The sequence below is a fragment of the Sporothrix schenckii genome (assembly GCF_000961545.1).
Source record: "Sporothrix schenckii 1099-18 chromosome Unknown Cont47, whole genome shotgun sequence".
NCBI classification, from domain to species: Eukaryota; Fungi; Ascomycota; class Sordariomycetes; order Ophiostomatales; family Ophiostomataceae; genus Sporothrix; species Sporothrix schenckii.
This window is the reverse complement of record NW_015971148.1, coordinates 2,666,953-2,686,115: the sequence shown is the minus strand read 5'-3', so window position 1 is coordinate 2,686,115 and position 19,163 is coordinate 2,666,953. Positions and strand designations below refer to the sequence as shown.

The 19,163-nt window shown below is 56.1% G+C and overlaps 8 protein-coding genes across 8 annotated transcripts; 5 read left to right on the top strand and 3 right to left on the bottom strand.

Annotated features, from left to right (window-relative positions):
- Positions 1-1,774: 1,774 nt before the first annotated feature.
- SPSK_03026 (uncharacterized protein) lies at positions 1,775-4,681 on the top strand (the record flags this gene model as incomplete). Its single annotated transcript, XM_016729870.1, has 1 exon — positions 1,775-4,681. The coding sequence occupies one exon, from the start codon at positions 1,775-1,777 to the stop codon at positions 4,679-4,681; it is 2,907 nt and encodes a 968-aa protein (XP_016585419.1).
- A 2,212-nt stretch (positions 4,682-6,893) lies between these two features.
- On the top strand, positions 6,894-7,118 carry SPSK_03812 (uncharacterized protein; the record flags this gene model as incomplete). The annotated part of the gene is made up of 1 exon (XM_016730644.1): positions 6,894-7,118. One exon carries the CDS (start codon positions 6,894-6,896, stop codon positions 7,116-7,118), a length of 225 nt encoding a protein of 74 aa, XP_016585418.1.
- Positions 7,119-8,480: 1,362 nt separating this feature from the next.
- On the top strand, positions 8,481-11,527 carry SPSK_03008 (uncharacterized protein; the record flags this gene model as incomplete). The annotated part of the gene is made up of 3 exons (XM_016729853.1): positions 8,481-8,949; positions 9,034-11,307; positions 11,394-11,527. The coding sequence occupies 3 exons, from the start codon at positions 8,481-8,483 to the stop codon at positions 11,525-11,527; spliced, it is 2,877 nt and encodes a 958-aa protein (XP_016585417.1).
- A 485-nt stretch (positions 11,528-12,012) lies between these two features.
- SPSK_03622 (uncharacterized protein) lies at positions 12,013-12,701 on the bottom strand (the record flags this gene model as incomplete). The annotated part of the gene is made up of 2 exons (XM_016730459.1): positions 12,013-12,298; positions 12,373-12,701. 2 exons carry the CDS (start codon positions 12,699-12,701, stop codon positions 12,013-12,015), a joined length of 615 nt encoding a protein of 204 aa, XP_016585416.1.
- A 1,007-nt stretch (positions 12,702-13,708) lies between these two features.
- Positions 13,709-14,186, top strand: SPSK_03687 (NADH dehydrogenase (ubiquinone) 1 alpha subcomplex 2; the record flags this gene model as incomplete). The annotated part of the gene is made up of 3 exons (XM_016730522.1): positions 13,709-13,794; positions 13,887-14,026; positions 14,128-14,186. 3 exons carry the CDS (start codon positions 13,709-13,711, stop codon positions 14,184-14,186), a joined length of 285 nt encoding a protein of 94 aa, XP_016585415.1.
- A 245-nt stretch (positions 14,187-14,431) lies between these two features.
- Positions 14,432-15,112, bottom strand: SPSK_10533 (uncharacterized protein; the record flags this gene model as incomplete). The annotated part of the gene is made up of 2 exons (XM_016736909.1): positions 14,432-14,617; positions 14,672-15,112. The coding sequence occupies 2 exons, from the start codon at positions 15,110-15,112 to the stop codon at positions 14,432-14,434; spliced, it is 627 nt and encodes a 208-aa protein (XP_016585414.1).
- Positions 15,113-15,785: 673 nt separating this feature from the next.
- Positions 15,786-16,297, bottom strand: SPSK_03674 (uncharacterized protein; the record flags this gene model as incomplete). Its single annotated transcript, XM_016730509.1, has 2 exons — positions 15,786-16,214; positions 16,286-16,297. The coding sequence occupies 2 exons, from the start codon at positions 16,295-16,297 to the stop codon at positions 15,786-15,788; spliced, it is 441 nt and encodes a 146-aa protein (XP_016585413.1).
- Positions 16,298-17,278: 981 nt separating this feature from the next.
- SPSK_03251 (D-arabinono-1,4-lactone oxidase) lies at positions 17,279-18,961 on the top strand (the record flags this gene model as incomplete). Its single annotated transcript, XM_016730091.1, has 1 exon — positions 17,279-18,961. The coding sequence occupies one exon, from the start codon at positions 17,279-17,281 to the stop codon at positions 18,959-18,961; it is 1,683 nt and encodes a 560-aa protein (XP_016585412.1).
- Positions 18,962-19,163: the final 202 nt, after the last annotated feature.

Here is a 19,163-nt window from a genome sequence, read left to right as displayed (position 1 = left end):
CACGGCTTCTAAAAAGGTCATCTAAGACCTTGTCTTGAAAGGTTCGTGGTACCTTGGCACCCAAGACATGCTCCTTCTGGTCTTTTGTTTTTTTGGTCTCTGCTTTTTGGCTGTGTTGCCTCCTCCCTTGCATTCAGCACTTCTGAAACACCACAGTCAAGTGGTCTGGTCCTTTTCGTGGCAGTTTGGTTGCCCTCACCGTCCCTCGTGTTTGCGAATGTCCCAGTTCACAAGCTTCCCTATGATGTCTTTTGTGCTTTTAGTGCTTCTCGTCATCCACTGCTCCGTACGACGCACTTCCCGCAGCTCTGCACATACTTGGCCGCTTTCGTGCGAATGGCACACGTAACTCACCCCCCGTTTTTTATTTCATCCCTCTCCGCTTGTTGTACTACACTGCGCCTTTGTGGTGTAGGAAAACCCTCCGGTCCGGTTGGACTTGTATTATCGGCTCACCTTTCCCCCTGTCCCATTGTTATTGTTGTTCGATTCATCGTCTTTTCGCACTTTTCCTTTGTCAAAATTCGTTCTGTTCTTCACCATGATCTGGCCTCTCTGCATCTGGTCCTTTCTATTCACCATGACGATTGAATTGACTGCTGACTGATTAGAACGGGCAAGTCTCGAAACGCAAAGTGTACGTGATCTTCTTTTTCACCTTCTTAGCCTGCAACTCGGCTGTTTGCACCCCCCCTGGACCCCCCTGCCACCTCTCCTGGTCCCTTCACCAATGCAACATCGAAGCTCTCAAGCCTCTGAGGGTGAACACACGGGGACACCACGACTATACATGCACATTGCCATGCAGCCCCTTCAGCAAACCCCCGTTGGCCCAAGCGAGCAGCGTCCTAGTGATCCAAACTCTTGTCTCGTTAATTCTACCTTACGCATGGGTAAAATATCCGTCTGGAGGGTTACGGGAGTTCTGGGGACATCAGAGGATAGGGTAACCAGTGTCGACCCTGTCTCTGTGCGTGTGCGTGTATTGCGAACATCTGCACCCGTACTGAACCCCAGGTGACTGAGGCCTGCCAACAGCGTCCGCCGTTCTTTGACATCTCTGCTCTTCTGTCGCGTCTTTTGTTCACTTGTACCCTCCATACTATTAATTTCTCCGTTCTGTTTGCTCACTCTTTTCCCCAGACAACCCTCTGGTCAAGGTCGATTGAGCTGTTACAGAGCACCATTGCTGCGGCCCGCATTTTGCTCGTTTTGCTCTCCTTTCCGAACTCTGGAACGCCTCGGATTAAACGCTCTTTTCTTTCTCGACCTTCTTTCGTCTCTTCTTTCTGTACCTTTGCCACGTCTTCTTCTTTTTCTCACCAAACGACTCGCCTTGGACAGGCTGCGACATTGGCACCTCACTCACTTATTCGTTCCTTTCCTTTTTTTGTCTTCTTGTCCCATTTGCTCTTCATCTTTCTTGTCTACTTATTCTTCGCCTCGATTTACCTGAACCCCTGAATCTTGCCGACGACACGCTGTATACACCCAGCCATCTCCTCAATAATCGATACCTAGCGACCCTACACGAGCGTACTATGTTCTCGTACTATTAAATCACACTCGAAATTCGTTTTTCATTTCATCGAATCATATAGGACGACCCACGCGGGGGGATATCAATCTACGGTTTTCAGTCATCGACATCGTCAACAGCAAAGCGTTTGTGTTTGCTGGGAATAGAGCGGAGGATTGAGCGGAGGAAACCGACTCGGAGGAATTTGGTTTTTGGAAATCACTTGTGCTCCTGGGGGGCGGTGATTCTTTCCAAATGAGTTACCCACAAGATGCGGGTGACATGGACCGGCCATCGACTGGAGGATCGATTCGCCGGGCCAGAGAACGAGCCCAGGCTGCTGCTGGAGCCCGCGAGGACTTTACAACATTCGCCAGAAGAATGGCCCAAACAACTCAGCCGCCAGGCTCGCAACAACAGCCACCGCCACCACAACAACAATCCGGCCAGAACACGCGGATACCAATCTCAAGGCCAGTGCCGGCACCACAATGGCCTCTGGCCGGCCCGCTCGCTGCACCATCAAACTTGAACGGAAACGGCAACGGTAACCGAAACGGAGCTGCCAACGAGACGGAGCCGTATCGTCCGCCGCCAGGACGCTCGCAAGTGCCACAGCGGCCACCGCGGCCAAGCCGTGTGCCGTCCATTCTGGACAGTTCAAAAATCCAGGACCCGACGCCGACAGTTTTTGCCTACAATGCCGGAATCCAATCTGAAGCGGATGCGAGTGCGAACTTGCAAGTCCCAGACAGCCGGTCGAAGGCAAACCGGGAGTCTGACTTGTCCATGACACAGCAGTCTAGCGCCTCGTCCATGTCAAGGAATTCAACTGTTTCTTCTGTTGGATCCATCCCAGATTTCCCCGTCCCCGTTGCTGTCCCAGCCGCTATCCCTGTTCCACCTCCTGTGGCCGCCATGCCGCCACCCCGTAGAAGCGTGAACCTGGGCCCTCCACCATCCGCACGTCGTGGCGCGTCGTCCTTCTACTCCAACGCCTCATATGTCTCTCCCATCCCGGAGGAGAGCCCGCGATCTCGTTCGCACGCGTCATTTGCGTCGAGTGCCGCCATGCCCGACAACTGGGGTTCGTCATCGTCCTTGGCAGTGAGCCCGAACTACGCCGATGCCACATCGTTTTACGAAGACATTCCCGAAGAAAGTCGCGAATCATCCAATGCGAGCGGTTATGGTGATGAAGACGGAAGCAGAAGCGGTGCGGGCAGTGCAGAGGGCGATCGCGATCTCGACGAGAAGCAGCTCGATCTTGATGAGAAGCATCTCGTCCGCAGTGCTAGCATCGGCAAGCGTGGCAAGGCTGCTCTCGTGACGACCAGACAGAGAGACAGCAACCCAGGGGTCAATACTTTCCGCGACGGAACTGGTTTTGTCGATGCTTCTTCCTCATCGTCGGCCATCACCGCACAAACGAACAGGGCTACTGCTGGCTCAACGCTGACGGCGGACAGCATCCTCGACGCCTATGATGCAGCAACGTCGACAGATCCCTCAAACCCAAGTCGTCGGCTGTCTGTCTCCCCGCAGCCAGGTTTCGACTTTGGTGGCCCTGCTCGGCCTTACAACCGCCTGTCTGCCATTCGCCGGCCACCACGTCTTGACATTGACGCCGTTCGTAAGGCGGAGGCTCGGGGCAGCTTAACCAGTCTTCCTGATCTTATCCGCCGTGCGACGCGACTTGCTGCTAGTCTTGACAAGGGCCGTCGCCCAGCGAGCCGTCTCGATGACCTCAACATGTCCCCTGGTATGGACGGCCGGGGTCGCACGGAGATGGATGGTGAAAAGCACCAGTCTGGCCTATCAGACATGCTCGCGGCATTTCCTCCCCCTGCACAGGCCAACCGTCGCAGTTTCCGGCAGAGCTTGCGTGAGCAGGTCGGATCGTGGCCGTTGCCTCTTAATATTAATAATGTTCGGAATAGCCGTCTCAGTGGCCGTCCCATGGATGCCGAAAGCATTTCAGACCTGACCGACCTCAAGAACCAGCGCAACAGCAAGGGCCGCCGGTGCTGCGGCTTGCCCTTGTGGGGTTTTCTGTTGGTCGTCGTTGCTGTCCTGATCATTATCGCAGCCGCTGTTGTGATTCCCCTGGAGTTCTTTGTCATCCGCAAACAGAACTCAGCATCGGACAGCACATCGGCACTGGCAAAATGCCAAACCCAAATAAGTTGTGCCAACGGTGGTACGAATGTTGTATCGACCCAGGGCGTTTGTTCGTGCATCTGTACCAACGACTTCACTGGTTTCGACTGCAGTGTTGCTGGAGACAATGGCTGTACAACAACGACCATAACGTCGACAGGTACGACCAGCAGCCTCTCCAACGCCACACTTGGTAATGCGCTGCCGCGACTCATTGAGCAGGCCCAGCAGAACTTTTCCGTTCCGCTTTCTGGAACGGAGATTCTGGCTGTTTTCAACTCTGGCAACTTGAGCTGCGGGGCCGAGAATGCACTGGTGACGTTTAACGGCGAGACTATACGGAAGTCGTCGAGTGGCTCGACCGTTGTGGACTCATTCCTGACTGGAGATGGAGACAACACCTTTGACGACGTGTCTGTTGTCAATGGCGTGGCCATTGTTACAGTTACAGTTGAGGCCACGGGTGTGAATGCAAAGAGAGATGGTACGATTGTGACAGCACCCGGGGGACCTCCTGGAAACCCGGACCAGGTGTTCCCCACTCAGTCCGGCGGAACTCTGACAATCAGCACAAAAATCACGCCCTCGATTGTGTCGCCTACCTCCACGACGACTGTGACCACGACATTCACGCCGTCGCCGACGAACAGTGGCGGAGGAGGAGGCGGGGGCGGAGGGGGTGGCGGGGGAGGAACAGCGACCAGCAGTAGTTCGTCGGCGTCTGCGTCCGCTATTTTCAAGGTGACTGAGGACGTTCTGGACTTTGCACGAGTCGCTGTGCTCTTTATTCTCCAAGAAGACACGCTGGCGAATGCCGAACAAGCCCAGAGCACTCTGCAGAGGTTCTTCACCCAGGCCAGTGCAAGCTCCCTGACCAATGGCAAGGGTGTAACCGTGGACAAGGCGACCAACGTGACACTTGGCAACAGCAACTCGGTCAACCTGGTCCAGCTCCAGGTGAACGCCGCCAACACGCTGCGCGGAGTTGGAATATCCGCCTGAGAGGGGGATGCGTTTCGACGCGGTTCAATTGTACAGTGTAGAATTTTACAAGAACGGAGCTGCGCCTATCATGACACTGGGCACAGCCTTGTACAGGAGGCAAAGGCTTATTTTCTCACACATTTTTGGTATTATACCATATCTTAGCATCTTTCTTTGTCATGTATTTCATATTCACTTGGAGACACACTCCTGGCATGAGCAAGCCTCTATTTATACCAATACCATTTCGTTTTTAGAACAAAACACATTCAATTGACCGATTGATTTCTCTCAATGTCGAGAACAAGCTCTAGATCGTGAAATATTGATAATGTGTATATTTGCGAGTGACATTGTGCCCCCTTCGAAATAAAAAAGGCACGATAGAGCTCACCGGGACAAAAAATGCCCAAAGTCAGCAGGAAATGCCAAGACATGAGACGAAAACATTTTGTTTCAAGGCAGGTACACACAAACACGAAAAGGGGCCATCGGGAGGTCGCAGGACCAAAGGACGACGCACCGGGCTGAAACACGCACCCAGGGGCGGTCTGGCCAATGGTAAACACCACGCTGAGCCAGCCAGCCGCATTACTCGTGGTCCGTGGGGGGGGGGGGGACATGGTCCAAGGTCGACGCGAGAGAGTGGGAAGGAGAAAGACTATGAGAAAAAGCACGGAGACGAAAGAAACACCAGCATTGCAGCTACAACACCGGAACCCGGTTTCGTCTCTTCTTTTATTCGTTTTTGTACATGCACATTGTATATTTTTAACTCGGAAACACGGGGTACTTTGTGCGAATGTACGGAGTACTAAGAAGTGCAGAAGGTATCGTCAAGGTTTCTTGTAGACTCATTTGCCGTGATTATATTGCAGAAAGGGTAAGAAGAAGCCCGCCATAAGAAGCAATAACAATAGATTGCCTCGGGACGGAGTCGCATCCAGGCTCTTAACGAGGGCAGCCTATGGTTGTCGTTTATTCGCCTTACGTTTTTATTCTTTTGATTTCGACAGTTCCAACTCCCCTTTAGCCATCGGCCGTTCGAGGTCTGAGGATCCACGGCACACAAAGGGCATTCCCGGTCGCCGCTTCGTGTTCTTCGGGTGATTTGCATGAACAGCAGCGTTCGAGACGAGAGACGGTGCTTTTCTCTCCTGCGCTCTCAGCAGACTGGCCAAGGTATCGAGCAGAGATACAAATAAAGAGCAAGAAGAGGGTTAGAGTTTGCGTCCCCAAACGCGTAATTGTCGTCGATGACTAGCATTCTCCTTACTGCCCTTCCTCGTCGTCTCTCTCTCGTGATTTCATCGTAGTTTGTAAAAGTAAGTACACACACTTGAGGTCTTCGTATCAGACCGGGGATACCGCCTGTAATTATGTGCAGGGGTGGACTCGATGGACACGCACTTGGAAGGCTTGCAATGCGACCACATGGATTCTCCTGCAGCAAATCCAGGCGCCGCTCTCTACATTCCCAAAGTCATGCAACAACAGTAACTTTCAATTTTGGACTTGCTGTACTTGCATATCACCATGCTCCAACGTTTCCTTTGTTACTGACCACAATGCATATCAAGATGCAGCACGGTACTAAAGCACCGACGATCAACTGAACAGAGACTCGCGACAATTTGATCTTCCTTGAGCACCACTGCACTGTTCTCGAAAAGTCAGGCGAGAGCCCCCCACTCACCAACTGTTGCATGAGGATGGGGCCTTGCATGGAGCGAATTGGGAACCCGTGAGATGTCTCGTTCCGGATCGGGTCGACCATGCTGCAACCGGACTCTGAGCGTTCTGTGTTTGAATAGGGCCGTTGTTCGCTTGGCGTCTTTGCTTGCTTTTACGTGCTGCTTGTTGCTTGCCCATTGTCACGTCAGCCTGCCATTGGTTGCTCCCTTTCCCAGTCCTTTTCTTTGCCTCTCGCTCTCGTCTCGCTCTCCCGATGGAAAGGGAGGGAGCCGAGAAACTGCGCTGTGCCCCTTGTTGGAGAAATTGCCCGGGGCCTTCATCAATGGTCGGGGTGGATTTCGACGGGTTTCCACGTTGCACGTTGTTCCTGCCGTTGGCGCACATTGTTGTGCGACTTACAAACTACTCCGTGTAAAACTCCATACTCCCCAAGCCGTCTCCCTGGCTCCATAACCAACGGTCCCTTTGCACGAGACCCGTTTGAAGCGCTAACGTCTGTTCGTCCATGACCCGCTTTGGGACAGTTGATCCTAACATGGTGAACATGTTGTCGCAACACTCGGCCATCGTCATCGTGAGGAGACGGAGCCTCGGTCGGGTAATGGCCTCGGCGTGCGATGGTTATCGCGATCTGCATGACGTAGCTGAGCTGCTGTGCGTCATTGTGTCCGGCCCTGATGTCCTTCATTTTTCGTATCGGTCTTGCGAGGCTGGCATCAACACGAATTGGAGGCCTGCTGGCGGTGGCGGCAGGGTTTAAAGTTGGCAGAATAATAGGGTCTCGGTATGGGCTTCTGTTTTGCAAGTTGCGAGATCAAGGTTAAGCATGTGGATGTGACTCAACGATGCGGCTTTGCCTGACCTATTTCCCTACGCCCTTCGTTCCTTGGTATCTTACTTTTGCGTTCCACGCTCTTTCCTTAGAAGTCCCCGGTATCCGTGCTAATGTCGTCCACCACTGGGAAGGCAGGAACTACGGAGTATCGTCGTATCCCTGGCACGTTTATGCACTGCGTTCCTGGCCTAAACCCGTCTGCCTTCACGCGCCTTTCGCACGGGATCCTCCCACTCCACTTCGTGCGGCGCTATTGGTCTTTGGAGGCCCTCCTCTCACGCCTTTCCCTCCTCTAACGTCTATCCGCTCCCCTCTCTTCCAGCACCCTTTTTGCACTATTCTTGGGTGAGGTCCCATCGTGCCTTCCTCTTGGGCGGCCGTTCTTTCGCAGCGAGGTGACGCCAGGGTGAACCCTTTCCCCATCTCTCCTTCGCTCTTTCCCTCTCTTGTCGGGTGTTGTCCCACTTTGCCCTTTTTGTGTCTGTTCCTCCTTCCCTTTCTGCGTTGTTCCACTATGTCTACGCTGCTTCTCCACCTGCCAACCGTTCGTTCCTTCTTCTCAACTTATCGACGAAGCCTCCTTTCTTCTCTTCTTGTTTTCTTTTCTTTTTTCTTTTTCTTTTCTTTTTTTTTACCTTCGCTATTCACTCTGCATTCTCATAACGACCAAGGATTGCGCCGCACCCTGTTCCACCTCTCGACATACCCTTGCGCGGTCACCTACTGTCCGCTCTCCCACTTCTCGTCCCTTGCGTGTGCAACGTGCCCGCCGAAACTGTCGATCAGCATTCGCCCGAAACGCAGTTGACCGCTGTGGTTTCGTTGCCTCGCTGCCCTTTTTCTAGACTTCTTGGACAAACAACAAACACAACCGACAAAAAGAGACACAAACAGGCGCGGCTTTGCTGTATTCTTCGACTCTGTCTCGTTTTTATCCGCCGTCAACCACACAACTTTTTCTATTAGCCGCCGACGACTGGTCGTCATGCGACACTAACGAGCTTTCGACAGCTACCTTACACAACATACTTCTTCCTCGGCGTCTTTCTTTCATAATACTTTTTGGTCGCCATTTCTTGCTTTTCTTCTCAATTTGTGCTTCGCCATGGAAGCCTAAGGGCCTTGTCGGCAGTCGATACTTTCTTTCTCTTTCCCTTTCTTTCGGTTTCGTCTCTGCACCTAATCCGACTACTTTCCAAGGGTCACTCGACGAGATCACAACTTGATCCACCGCTTCCTATTTCGAACGACACGACACGACTGCGCCTGTAAACCCACGGCGTCACCATGGCGTACGACGGCGGATATGCGCCGCAGCAACAGCAGCGCCCCTACAATGGACCAGCAGCTCCACGACCGCCGCCACAAAGACAATACCCGGGAGGTCCTGCACCAAATGGACCTGGTGGACCTGGCGGACCTGGCGGCCCTGGTGGCGGCCAATACGGCGGATACGGTGGCGACGGAGGCTATGGCGGCGACTACAGCGGCGGTTATGACGATCCGGGCTACGGTTACGACGCACCACAGGACTACGGCGGTCCAGGCCGTGGCGGTCGTCCACCCATGGGCGCAGGGAGGGGCGGTCCTCCGCCCAGACAGATGACAATGGACAATGGTGGCGCTCGGGGCCAGTATCCTCCACGAGGCGGTGGACCTGGCCCTGGGCCTGGCCCCATGAGAGGGGGCTACCAGAACGGACCACCACGTCTCCGCCCAGGGCCACCAGAACGTGGAAACACGTCGGACCCGCTGAGTAGGTGATTTCCTTTTCCATTTTAGCTACTACTGCTTCTTCCTCATCTCTTTGTGGATACGAGTTCTCAGCTAACACTACCAGTGAATCGCGGTCGCAATGGCCCGCCAGCGAGCCCAATAGACGCTGGTTTTGGCGGCAATGCCTTCCCGCCTTTCCCAGGCCAGCAAGGAAAGCCGGATCGCTACGACGAGCAGCAAATCATGGACGGCATTTCTGGCATGGATATCTCCGGTAACCGACAAGGCCCGCCACCGGGCGGTCCTAACGGCCGTGGGCCACCACCGATGCGCGGTCCAATGGGTGACCCGCGTGGCGGCGGTCCTGGTTACGGTCCTCCTCGGGGTCCACCTCAACGATCATACACGCAGCAGGGTGGGGGATTTGGTGACCCAGGATACGGCCAGCCGCCCCCGAGAGACTTCCGCGATGACAACTTTGGGCCACCAAGTCGTACAATGACGATGCCTACATCCATGGATCCTATGGGCGGGCGCGGTCCTCCGGGCGGTGGACCGTACCGTCCATTCAATGGTCCTGGGCCAGGACCGAGCGGCGGTGGACCGGGCATGATGCCACCTCAGCGGCCATCGACCGCTCAAGGCTCTCGCCCGCCGCTGCAAAGAATGTATCCTGATGGTGGTGGCAACCCAGGCTTCGCCAATGGCCATCCTGGTCCTAACCAAGGCTACAATCAGCCGCCACCGGAGGAGCGCGCACGGCCATCATCCTTTGACGATTTCTACGATACTTACTACGACTCCCGGGAAAGCGGTGACTATGCCGGTGGGGCTATTGGCCCGAATGGTCCCGACGAACCACAGCACCGGCCACAAGGCTCTTTTGATCGGGGTGCCTATCCGAATGATGGCCCTGGTCCTCAGCGAGGCGCAAACCGGGTCCCTGAGATTAATAGAACAAAGTCTCAGCCCGACCTACGCCAATCTCAAGAAGCCGTTTTTGAAATGGTCGGTGACATTCCGCCCATGCCGACACCTGGATCCGGCGGCCACCAACAGCAAGGGGGCCCGCCGTCTGGCCCCGGCCCGGTAAGACGAGGAAGCGGCGCATCAGCCCGATCTGGTTCCAACGGCGACTCTCTTCCTGCACACCCCACACCGGTCCGCCCTGGTCTTATCCCCAACTCGGTTGCAAGCCAGCAACTCAGCAACCGACCAATGCCTGTGCGCAATTACAACGGCGGTGGTGGGGGTGGGCCCATGGGGTCGATGTCGTCGACACCTGTGCAGAACCAGCCCATGCCACAACCGCCGCCGCCCACCATGCAAGCTATGCAGGCCATGCCGCCATCATCCAACGGTCCATTGGCCAACGAACCACCACCGCCGGAACCGCCCGTCACGCCGGAGCTGCTCGAGCGATTGCGGAACGCGGTAAAGGCCGACCCCAGCAACCAAGAAGCTTCCCTGAAGCTGGCCAAAAAGCTTGTAGAGGCGGTCGATGAGCTTGTGCCGACACTGCCTGACCCGCGCACGCGAACCAAGGCCCGCGAGCGGTACGCCTTTGACGCGCACAAGCTGCTGAAAAAGCTGACCAGCCAGCAAAACGCAGACGCCATGTTCTTCATGGCCGATTGCCTGGGCCGTGGCACGTTTGGTCAGGAGCCAGACAACAAGGATGCCTTTACACTGTACCAGTCGGCGGCGAAACTGGGCCACGCGGCGGCGGCCTACCGCACGGCTGTGTGTTGCGAGATTGGCAACGAAGAGGGCGGCGGTACGCGCAAGGACCCGCTCAAGGCCATCCAATGGTACAAACGCGCGGCGACGCTCGGTGACACGCCTGCTATGTACAAGGTTGGCATGATCTTGCTCAAGGGACTGCTGGGTCAACCGCGGAACCCGCGCGAAGCCGTTGGCTGGCTTAAGAGGGCAGCCGAGCGCGCGGATCCGGAGAACCCGCATGCCTTGCACGAGCTGGGCCTGCTTTATGAGAGCGCACAGCCCAACGACGTCATTCTGCGGGACGAGGCGTACGCGTTCCAGCTGTTCAAGCAGGCGGCCGACCTGGGGTACAAGTTCAGCCAGTTCCGCATGGGGTGCGCGTACGAATACGGCCTGATGGGATGTCCCGTCGACGGCCGCCTGTCGATTATGTGGTACTCCAAGTCGGCGACGCAGGAGGAGCACCAGTCGGAGCTGGCGCTGAGCGGCTGGTACCTGACGGGCTCGGACGGTGTGCTGCAGCAGAGCGATACAGAGGCATACTTGTGGGCGCGCAAGGCGGCGATGGCGGGCCTGGCCAAAGCCGAGTATGCTATGGGGTACTTTACCGAGGTGGGCATTGGAATTCCAGCGAACCTGGAAGATGCTAAGCGGTGGTATTGGCGAGCGGCTGGTAAGAGTCTCCCTTTTGTCTTGTGTCGTTTTGATTTGGTCGCTCTCTCTCTTCAACTATCGCGTCGCCTTACTAACGACAAACAGCACAGGATTTCCCAAAGGCTCGCGAGCGGCTGGAAGACCTCAAGCGGTCCGGTAAGACGGGTCCCCGGCAGCGGGAGCGGATATCACGCAGCAAAATTGGCCGGCAGCAGGAGGGTGAGTGTCTAGTGATGTAGTTGGGCCCAGGAAGGGTTCATGGAGGCGGGATGGGTGTCAGAGTCTCCCTTTTATCATAGTACATAAAAACATACTACACGGGCAGAAGATGCCGCTCGTAGCATCACGCCCCAACCAGCAACGATATCCCCTCTGTACATATGGTATTTCTCTTATTCACGTTTTCATGTTAGCCCAACGCCGTGCATGTTACGAGTTTGTGATTGATTGCTATGAAGTTCTCATTGTGTAGGCACCCTCTTTTAATCGTGTAATAAAATCATGCATGGATGCGCAAATGCGCAAATGCGTGAGAAACAATTCCAGGCAAATGGCAAAGAGAATAGAGAGCAATTTTGTTTCCGAGAAGAGGAATCGCTCTACTGCTCTTTATAACGAGCTCTGCATCCCCAAGTTGTAGCTACCCATGCATTCTCTTAATACGTCCCCTCTGAAGCCCTTTCGTACGCAATCTCTCCTACTGCTCGCCCTCCTTGATGGCCTCCTAGACGGACTCGACCTTGTCCTTGACGGCATCGGCCAGGGGCTCGGCAGTCTTACCAGATGCCCGGGCCAGGTAGATGCGGGCGCACTGGACCATGCCGGCAACGCCCAGGAAGAAGTTTGCAGCGGCCAGCATGATGTTGCGGGGCTTGATGATCAGGCACCAGCGGGTCCAGATGAGGCCGGTGGCGGTCAGGGCGACGTTCTGAGTGACGGACAGCTTCTCGGCGGGACGGGCCAGATCGGAGATGCCGGCAATGACCAGCGCCCACTTCATGATGGGGGCCCTGGAGTGGTTGTTAGACATGAGAAGACGGAAACGGGCGCGGGCGGAGCGAGGACTGGAATGAACGAAACCTACCAAAAGTGCACCGTCTTCAGGCCAATGGGGCTGTCCCACATGCGCTTGAACCAACTGACATTGGCCTCCGCAGCACCGGCACCGGCGGCACCGCTCTGGAAGCGGCGACCGTAGAAATTGCTGCTCTTGGTGTTGTTGGTGCCGCGACGGAAGGCGGCGGCGAAGAACGAGGCCGAGGAGAAGCGGGGAATCGTTTTTGATGCTGGCCGGCTGCCGGTGGCAATGCGGCGGACAATCATGGAGGAGGCAGTCGGGGTGTTGGCGGAGAAGAAGGTAGCCGAGGCGAAGGGCCGCGCGGCGACGCGGGCAAAGGTAGCCGAGGACGACATGGTGGTCGTGTGCGTGAGAGAGGTTGTGAGAGGGGGCGAGAGGGGTTGCGAGGCTGCTGTAAAAAGATAGAGGGTATATGGTGATGTCAACAAAGAGTGGATGACTCTTTTTCGGGCTCCGGACTCTTCGGGGGCTCGGGTTGATTTCGGACGAGGTTGTGTGCTCGAGGAGTGTCGAGAGCGATTGGAGTGGGGAGTGGTCGAGGAGGATAGTCGCCGAGAAGCTCAAGGGCGACAGAAAATAGCGTTTGTTATCGTATCGCAAAAAGTCGTGATCCAAAATGGCAAGCGTCGTGTCGTTGGGAAGAAGGCAGGAAAGGCCGAACAGCGGTCCGACGAAGATGGCGTAGAGATAGGGAAGAAAGGGGGGAGGCACCACGACGGATAAAATTTTGGTGGGACTTTCCCAACTCAGGACGACCGCATTGGCGAAATCCGACGCAGGTGGGCACTCGTTGACTCAACGATTTCGGGGCTCGCTTTCGCGCTGTCGGGGGCGACTAGCCGCTGGATGACAGCGGGCGCCAGGGGCCAAGAGCATTGTCGTGGGACCCGGAGATAAGCAAAGAAAGTTCAGTAGAATGCACGTGATCTCGAGTTGTGATGGGCAGGCCGAACGACGACTCCGAGAGGATAGAATGTGCTTGGAATGCTCAATTAAGTTTGTTCTAAGAGTCTATGTCTCGTTCTATCTATCATGATAGCCTGCTTCGTCGCGTTGGACTGATGGCGCTGCATTATGGTCGCTATCCGCTCTTATTGTATGGTGTCGCTCACTGTACATTTGTAGTCGCTGTAGATTATAGGGCTCTCCATGAGACGCTAGTTCTCGACTGCAGCCAATCAGAGGCCACCCTTTTGCAGTCGCAGCCCCAATTGGATCGGCTCTCGCTTTCTTGGGTCCAAAAGTCGCAACGTCCAAAAGACAAAGCAATACGGCGTGGTGTCTCTTCCGTCTTCGCTCTTTGCCCTCCCTCCTGTCCTTCCACAACACACCACCTGCCACAATGTCGAGCAAATACGCCTTCACAAAGGGCCTCAAGGAGGTCCGCTTCCTGTTCTGCCAGACTGGCGAGCAGAGCGCGGCCACGCGGTAGGTCCGGTCCAGTCCTTTCGTTGATCGTGATGAGTGGAGGATCCTGCAGCCTGAATGGCTTCCCCATGCTAATCCGTGCATCCCTCCAGTACATTCCTCACCCGCGCGTACCCGACGATGAAGAAGAACAACCCGAACACGCCGATACTTCTGCGCGAGGCCCAGGGCACGCTGCCCAAAATCTATGCCCGCTACGACCTCGGCCGCGAGACGAGCAAGACATTGGAAGGTAGGTCGCCGTGTTAGACGCTATGATGGTGGCGGTGTCGGTGACGGTGATGACGATATCGATGCTGCCATCGTAGTGTTCTCCGCTAACGCATTGTGCAGGCCTGACGGACAAGCAGATTGAGGATGTGGTTTCGAGCCTGGTCAAGAGCGAGGCCTAAGCGGGCGACGATTCGGCGAATATAGAGCGGCGAAGAACCAATCGCCGAAAAGAGGAGAGCCGACAATGGGCGCACATGCTGTTTCTCCCTGTGTATATAATGACAAAAAAGCGATTCGCTGAAGGCATAAAAAATACGAAATATCAAAAAAAAGCTGGACCCGCTAAACCTTTGGTGTGGCGGCTGATGGGTTGGCCATGGGTGTATGCTGATATGCCGGTTTGTGCTGCGTTTCTGCCGCCTGGCTACATGGGCCATCGGCCCATGTTCATTACGGCGCTTGGGCTCTGGCGGCAGACCATCTGGTGTAGCTCGGGCGTCGTACCGGTAAATCGGACGCGCCAATACTCGTCGGCACTGTCGAACGGCGGCTTGTTGCTGACGACCTCGAGCGGTAAGGGGACAGCAGACGGCGACCGACGCTCGGCACGCTAGGCTGGGTGCACGATGCGGTAGGCAAAACAGGCCGGCAGCGGGTGCATGACCGCCAACGAGCCACCACGGCTGTACTCGGGAGGGATCTTGTGTGGTGTCTTGAAGTGGGGATGGCACAACTTCCAGGGCAAGAGGCGGTAGTCCCAGACCGGGGAGCAGGGATCGAGTTCCTGGCTGCGGCAGGTTTCCTGCTCGCCTTGATACGCTCCATGTGGCATGTGGCTTGCCTTGCTAGTAGCATCACGGTGCGTTCTGGCATGGCCATTGAGGTCGAGGATGAGGGCGAAGACGGCGTCCCAGAGCCGACAGAAGATATGGCGGCAGTGGGTGTACCTAGCAGGCTCATTTAGCGAGATAGAATCGCCAGAGTCCGCCTTCAGCTGTTCGTCCACAACGGCCGGTTTGCCCTGCGTCTTGTTTCCGAGCTGTGACAGGTCAAACTCTTTCCTCTCCTTCTGCGCCCGGCGCTTCAGAGTCTTGCGTATGCCCATGGCCGACGACAATGTGGTTTTGCATAAGACCAATAGTAGGGAATGTCGGTGAGTTGGTACATAACAATAATATATGGGCGAGGCAGGGGTGAAGTTGAGTGTGCTTGGATTATAAAAGGGCAAGCAGTGGCAGGTCGAATATATCAACAAGGGGATTCTGGGATAGACGGAGCGTGTTGCCGCTGTGGCTGTACAAATCTCAAAATGAGGAAAGAGCCACAGTGTGCTCTTGCAGTTTCTTGTCCAACACATCGACACAATTTTTTAGAGAAGGCAGGATCTCAGACTCATGTGGCAGGAAGGCGCAAACGGTGCAACCGGCGGGCAATAATGACGCGACAAAAGAGACTCTCGCTGCGCTCGCAAATCAAGAGCACCATCTGTCCATTACTGGTAGTCTCCCATGAGTAAGGCATCAGACAGCCAAATCAATAAATGAGCTGTTATAGGCTGAGAGGATATGCAGCCCGCAGCCACGCTGGCCAACATGTAAGGAGAAGCCACATTCAAATCTGTTCAAATACTCAGTCCCAAAGATTTGGCCCTTTGTCCCTTTTCCTTCCGGTATATATATGTGTATGTATGTTTTATTCTTCGTTTGCTTGGCGAGCTATGGTCGTTCCGCCCCTGCAGGTAGTCGTCGCTATGTACCTACACGCATGGCTTCGTACCGTTATTCCTCCTGCTTGCTCGCATTGAGAAGCTTCAGGATCTCCGACTCCTTGTCGCCGGCCACGGCCCTGCCATTGTTCCAGTCGACCACCACGGGCCGCTGGAAGTTGTCGTGGCTCTCGCGGAACTTGCGCAATGCCTCGTTCTGCGACTTGGCGCCCTTGACAATCGCCGGGATGCCGGCGGTGCCGACGTACTCGAGGATGGTCTGCAGCTGGTCGGTGGTCGGCGGGTCCTCCGTGATGTTGAGGTCAAACGGCTCACGGCGCGAGGCAGCGGCCTGCTCGGTCTGCGGACGGTGGTCGCTGGCCTGGTCCTCGGTGGCCGTCTCCGAGGCATGCGCCGACGCCTGCTTGAGAAGGCTGACGACGCGCATGGATGCGGGCGAGCTGGCCTTGTGGAACAGCGTTACAATGTCGAGTGTTTTCCGCTAAGTGTGTCAGCAGATGGTGGCTTTATGAGCTTGTTTACTTGACGCCGGGACGCTTGTTTTGAACTTACGAAACCAAACATGATGGCGGCCGTTGTGTGCGGGTGTCAATTGGTGTGAAGCAAATTCGATTCCGTGTTGGGATGCGTCTGGATCGTTTGTGCTCGTCAAATTTGTGTTGCAAATTCGAGGTTGCAGAGGGGTAAGATCGAGCAACAAAGATGAAATCGGGGAGACGAGCGTTGGAGCTCAATTGCTCTGCAGCCGATGACGTTGTTGCTGGACAAAGTGGGCCCTTGAAGCCGCCCGTCCAAACACGTGATATGCACTTTTAAGCGACAAAACTGCTCCGTAATTCACCTCTACGGGAATGTTGCATAACAGGTTCGCCAACCAGCAAAATAGCTTGCCGACACACCATTTACATGGCGGACACCATGCATTGAACAACCGTATGCTTTCTGCCGTTCTTGGCGGCTTGTTCTGCACTCGACACAGCGTCCGATCTACCTGCCATCGCTGGCCGGCCAGAAGGAGACACTCTGATTGCAGAACTAGCCGTCTCGTGTCCGACCGCTTTCGAGCTCCTGGCAGATGCGGGCTTCGGTCTACGCTGTACTATGCTGGCCGTTATGGACACTGATGGCGGCGCAGTGACCAAGTCCGCGAGCTGTCTTCCGTGACAGAAGCACTTTCCCTGTACATCGTAAACATGCGGTAGGGGGTTCCTGCCGTTATGGGCTGGTCCGCTTATGTAACCCGCTGTCAATATTTTGTGCCGGGCTTAAAGGGTGGGGTTGACTTTCGAGCAAAAACTCGTGAGAATGGCCTCATTCTCCTCGATGCGGGGACCACCTGGCAGGCCGCTGGAATTCTCTTCCTACAAGGTTGACAGGCATTTTCGAGTCCTTCAATTATCGTCGTGCCGTCGTCGCCATGTCTCCTTATCTGGGCTAGTCAGTTGACACGACGGTTTTCTTCTTTTTTCTTTCGTTTTGTTTTCCTTTTCTTCTTTTCTTCTCTCCTTGTTTTGACTCCCACTTTGGCCCCATTTCCTAACCGTCATGGCCTCAAACTTTGACCCAGCCGCCTACGATGGCGTCGACCTGGCTGTGGCCGGTGCCAAGCAGCCGTTCCTGGCCCGCCGGGGCTACGTGCACGCTACGTGGGCACGCACCTTTGCCTCACGGCCTGAGCTGTTCATCCAGCCGTCCACCGTGGACGAGGTCGAGCAGGTGGTCAAGCTCGCACGCCACCGCCGCCGGCGCATTGCCACTACGGGCTGTGGCCACTCGCCGTCAGACATGACGTGCACCAGCAGCTGGCTGGTCAACCTGGACCGCCTCAACCGCGTCATTGCAGTCGACCGTGCCTCGTGCCAGGTAACCGTCGAGGCCGGTATTCGGCTCTTTGACCTGAGCGCCGAGCTTGCCAAGCACGGCCTGGCCCTGCCGAACCTGGGCAGCATCAACGAGCAGTCGCTTGCAGGCGCATGCGCCACGGGAACACACGGCAGCAGTCTGCAGCACGGTCTGCTGTCGGACGACATTGTGGCGCTCCGAATCACGCTGGGCGACGGCACCACCAAGACATGCACACGCGACACGGCCGACGCCGACGAGAACGACCTGTTTCGAGCCGCCTTGCTGTCCCTAGGCACGCTGGGCATCGTCGTGGAAATCACGCTGCGCGCCGTGCCTGCGTTCCGGCTCAGCTGGTCGCAGACGGTGGACAAGGACTCCGTTGTTTTTGACGCCTGGAAGCGCGGCGACACGGACGGCACCGCGCGGCACAGCGAGCTGTGGACCCAGGCGCACTTTGTGCGCGTGTGGTGGTTCCCCTACACCCGGCGGGCGGTCGTGTGGGCGGCAGACGACTGCGCCAAAACCCCCGAGGAGCAGCCCGACTTTACGCCGCCCACATCCTACTACGACAGCACCCTCGGCTACCTTGTGTACCACAACCTGCTGTACCTGTCCCGCTTCGTGCCGCGCATCCTGCCGTGGATCGAGTGGTTTGTCTTCGGCATGCAGTATGGCTTCCGCAACGGCTCCACGACGTCCGGGTTGCAGCCCAGCGACAAAGCCCTGCTGATGAACTGCCTGTACTCGCAGTTCGTCAACGAGTGGGCCATTCCGCTTGCGCGCGGTCCCGAAGCGCTGACGCGGCTGGGCGCGTGGATCAACCGCCTCAAGCCCGGCGACGAGGGCTACGTCGACCACCGCATCCCCTTTTCGGCCGACGGCCTGTATGTGCACGCGCCCGTCGAAGTGCGCGTGGCCGACACGGCAGCAAAGCAGCAGCTCCGCAGGCGGGACAAGCCAGACTCGCCGTCGACGCGGCCCTTCCTCGACCCGACACCCACCGACACGCCCACGCTGTACCTCAACGCCACCATGTACCGGCCGTATTACAAGGACCCGCCTGGTTTGGACCGCTACTACGAGGCCTTTGAGTGGCTGATGCGCGACCTGGGCGGCAGGCCGCACTGGGCCAAGAACTTTGGCTCGGACCATGCCGAGCTGGTATCGGCCTACGGACACGACTTGGCCAAGTTCAACAAAGTGCGCAACGCAGCGGACCCCGACGGCGTGTTCGTCGGTCCTTGGCACCGCCGCTACCTGCTCGGCGAGGGTGCCGATGCCCAGCCCGATCTTCGCCTTGAGGAGCACGAGAAGCGCCGAGCTCTGGCGACAGACTACACCGTCTTCATCTCGGGCGCCGTCGGCGAAGCAGGACGGCACTGAATGACTTGTCGAGTATTTTGGGTGCATGAGCTTTCAGTTATTTGTTACTTCTTTTGTACATTTATGCTCTTTGGCATCCACTTCTTTTTTTTTTTTTTTTTTTTTGAATTCATTGCCACGCGGGCGTTCCAATGTCAAGAGGTCGCAAGGTATCTATCTATTGTATCGCAACATGTCATTTCGCTTATATACAAGAATACCG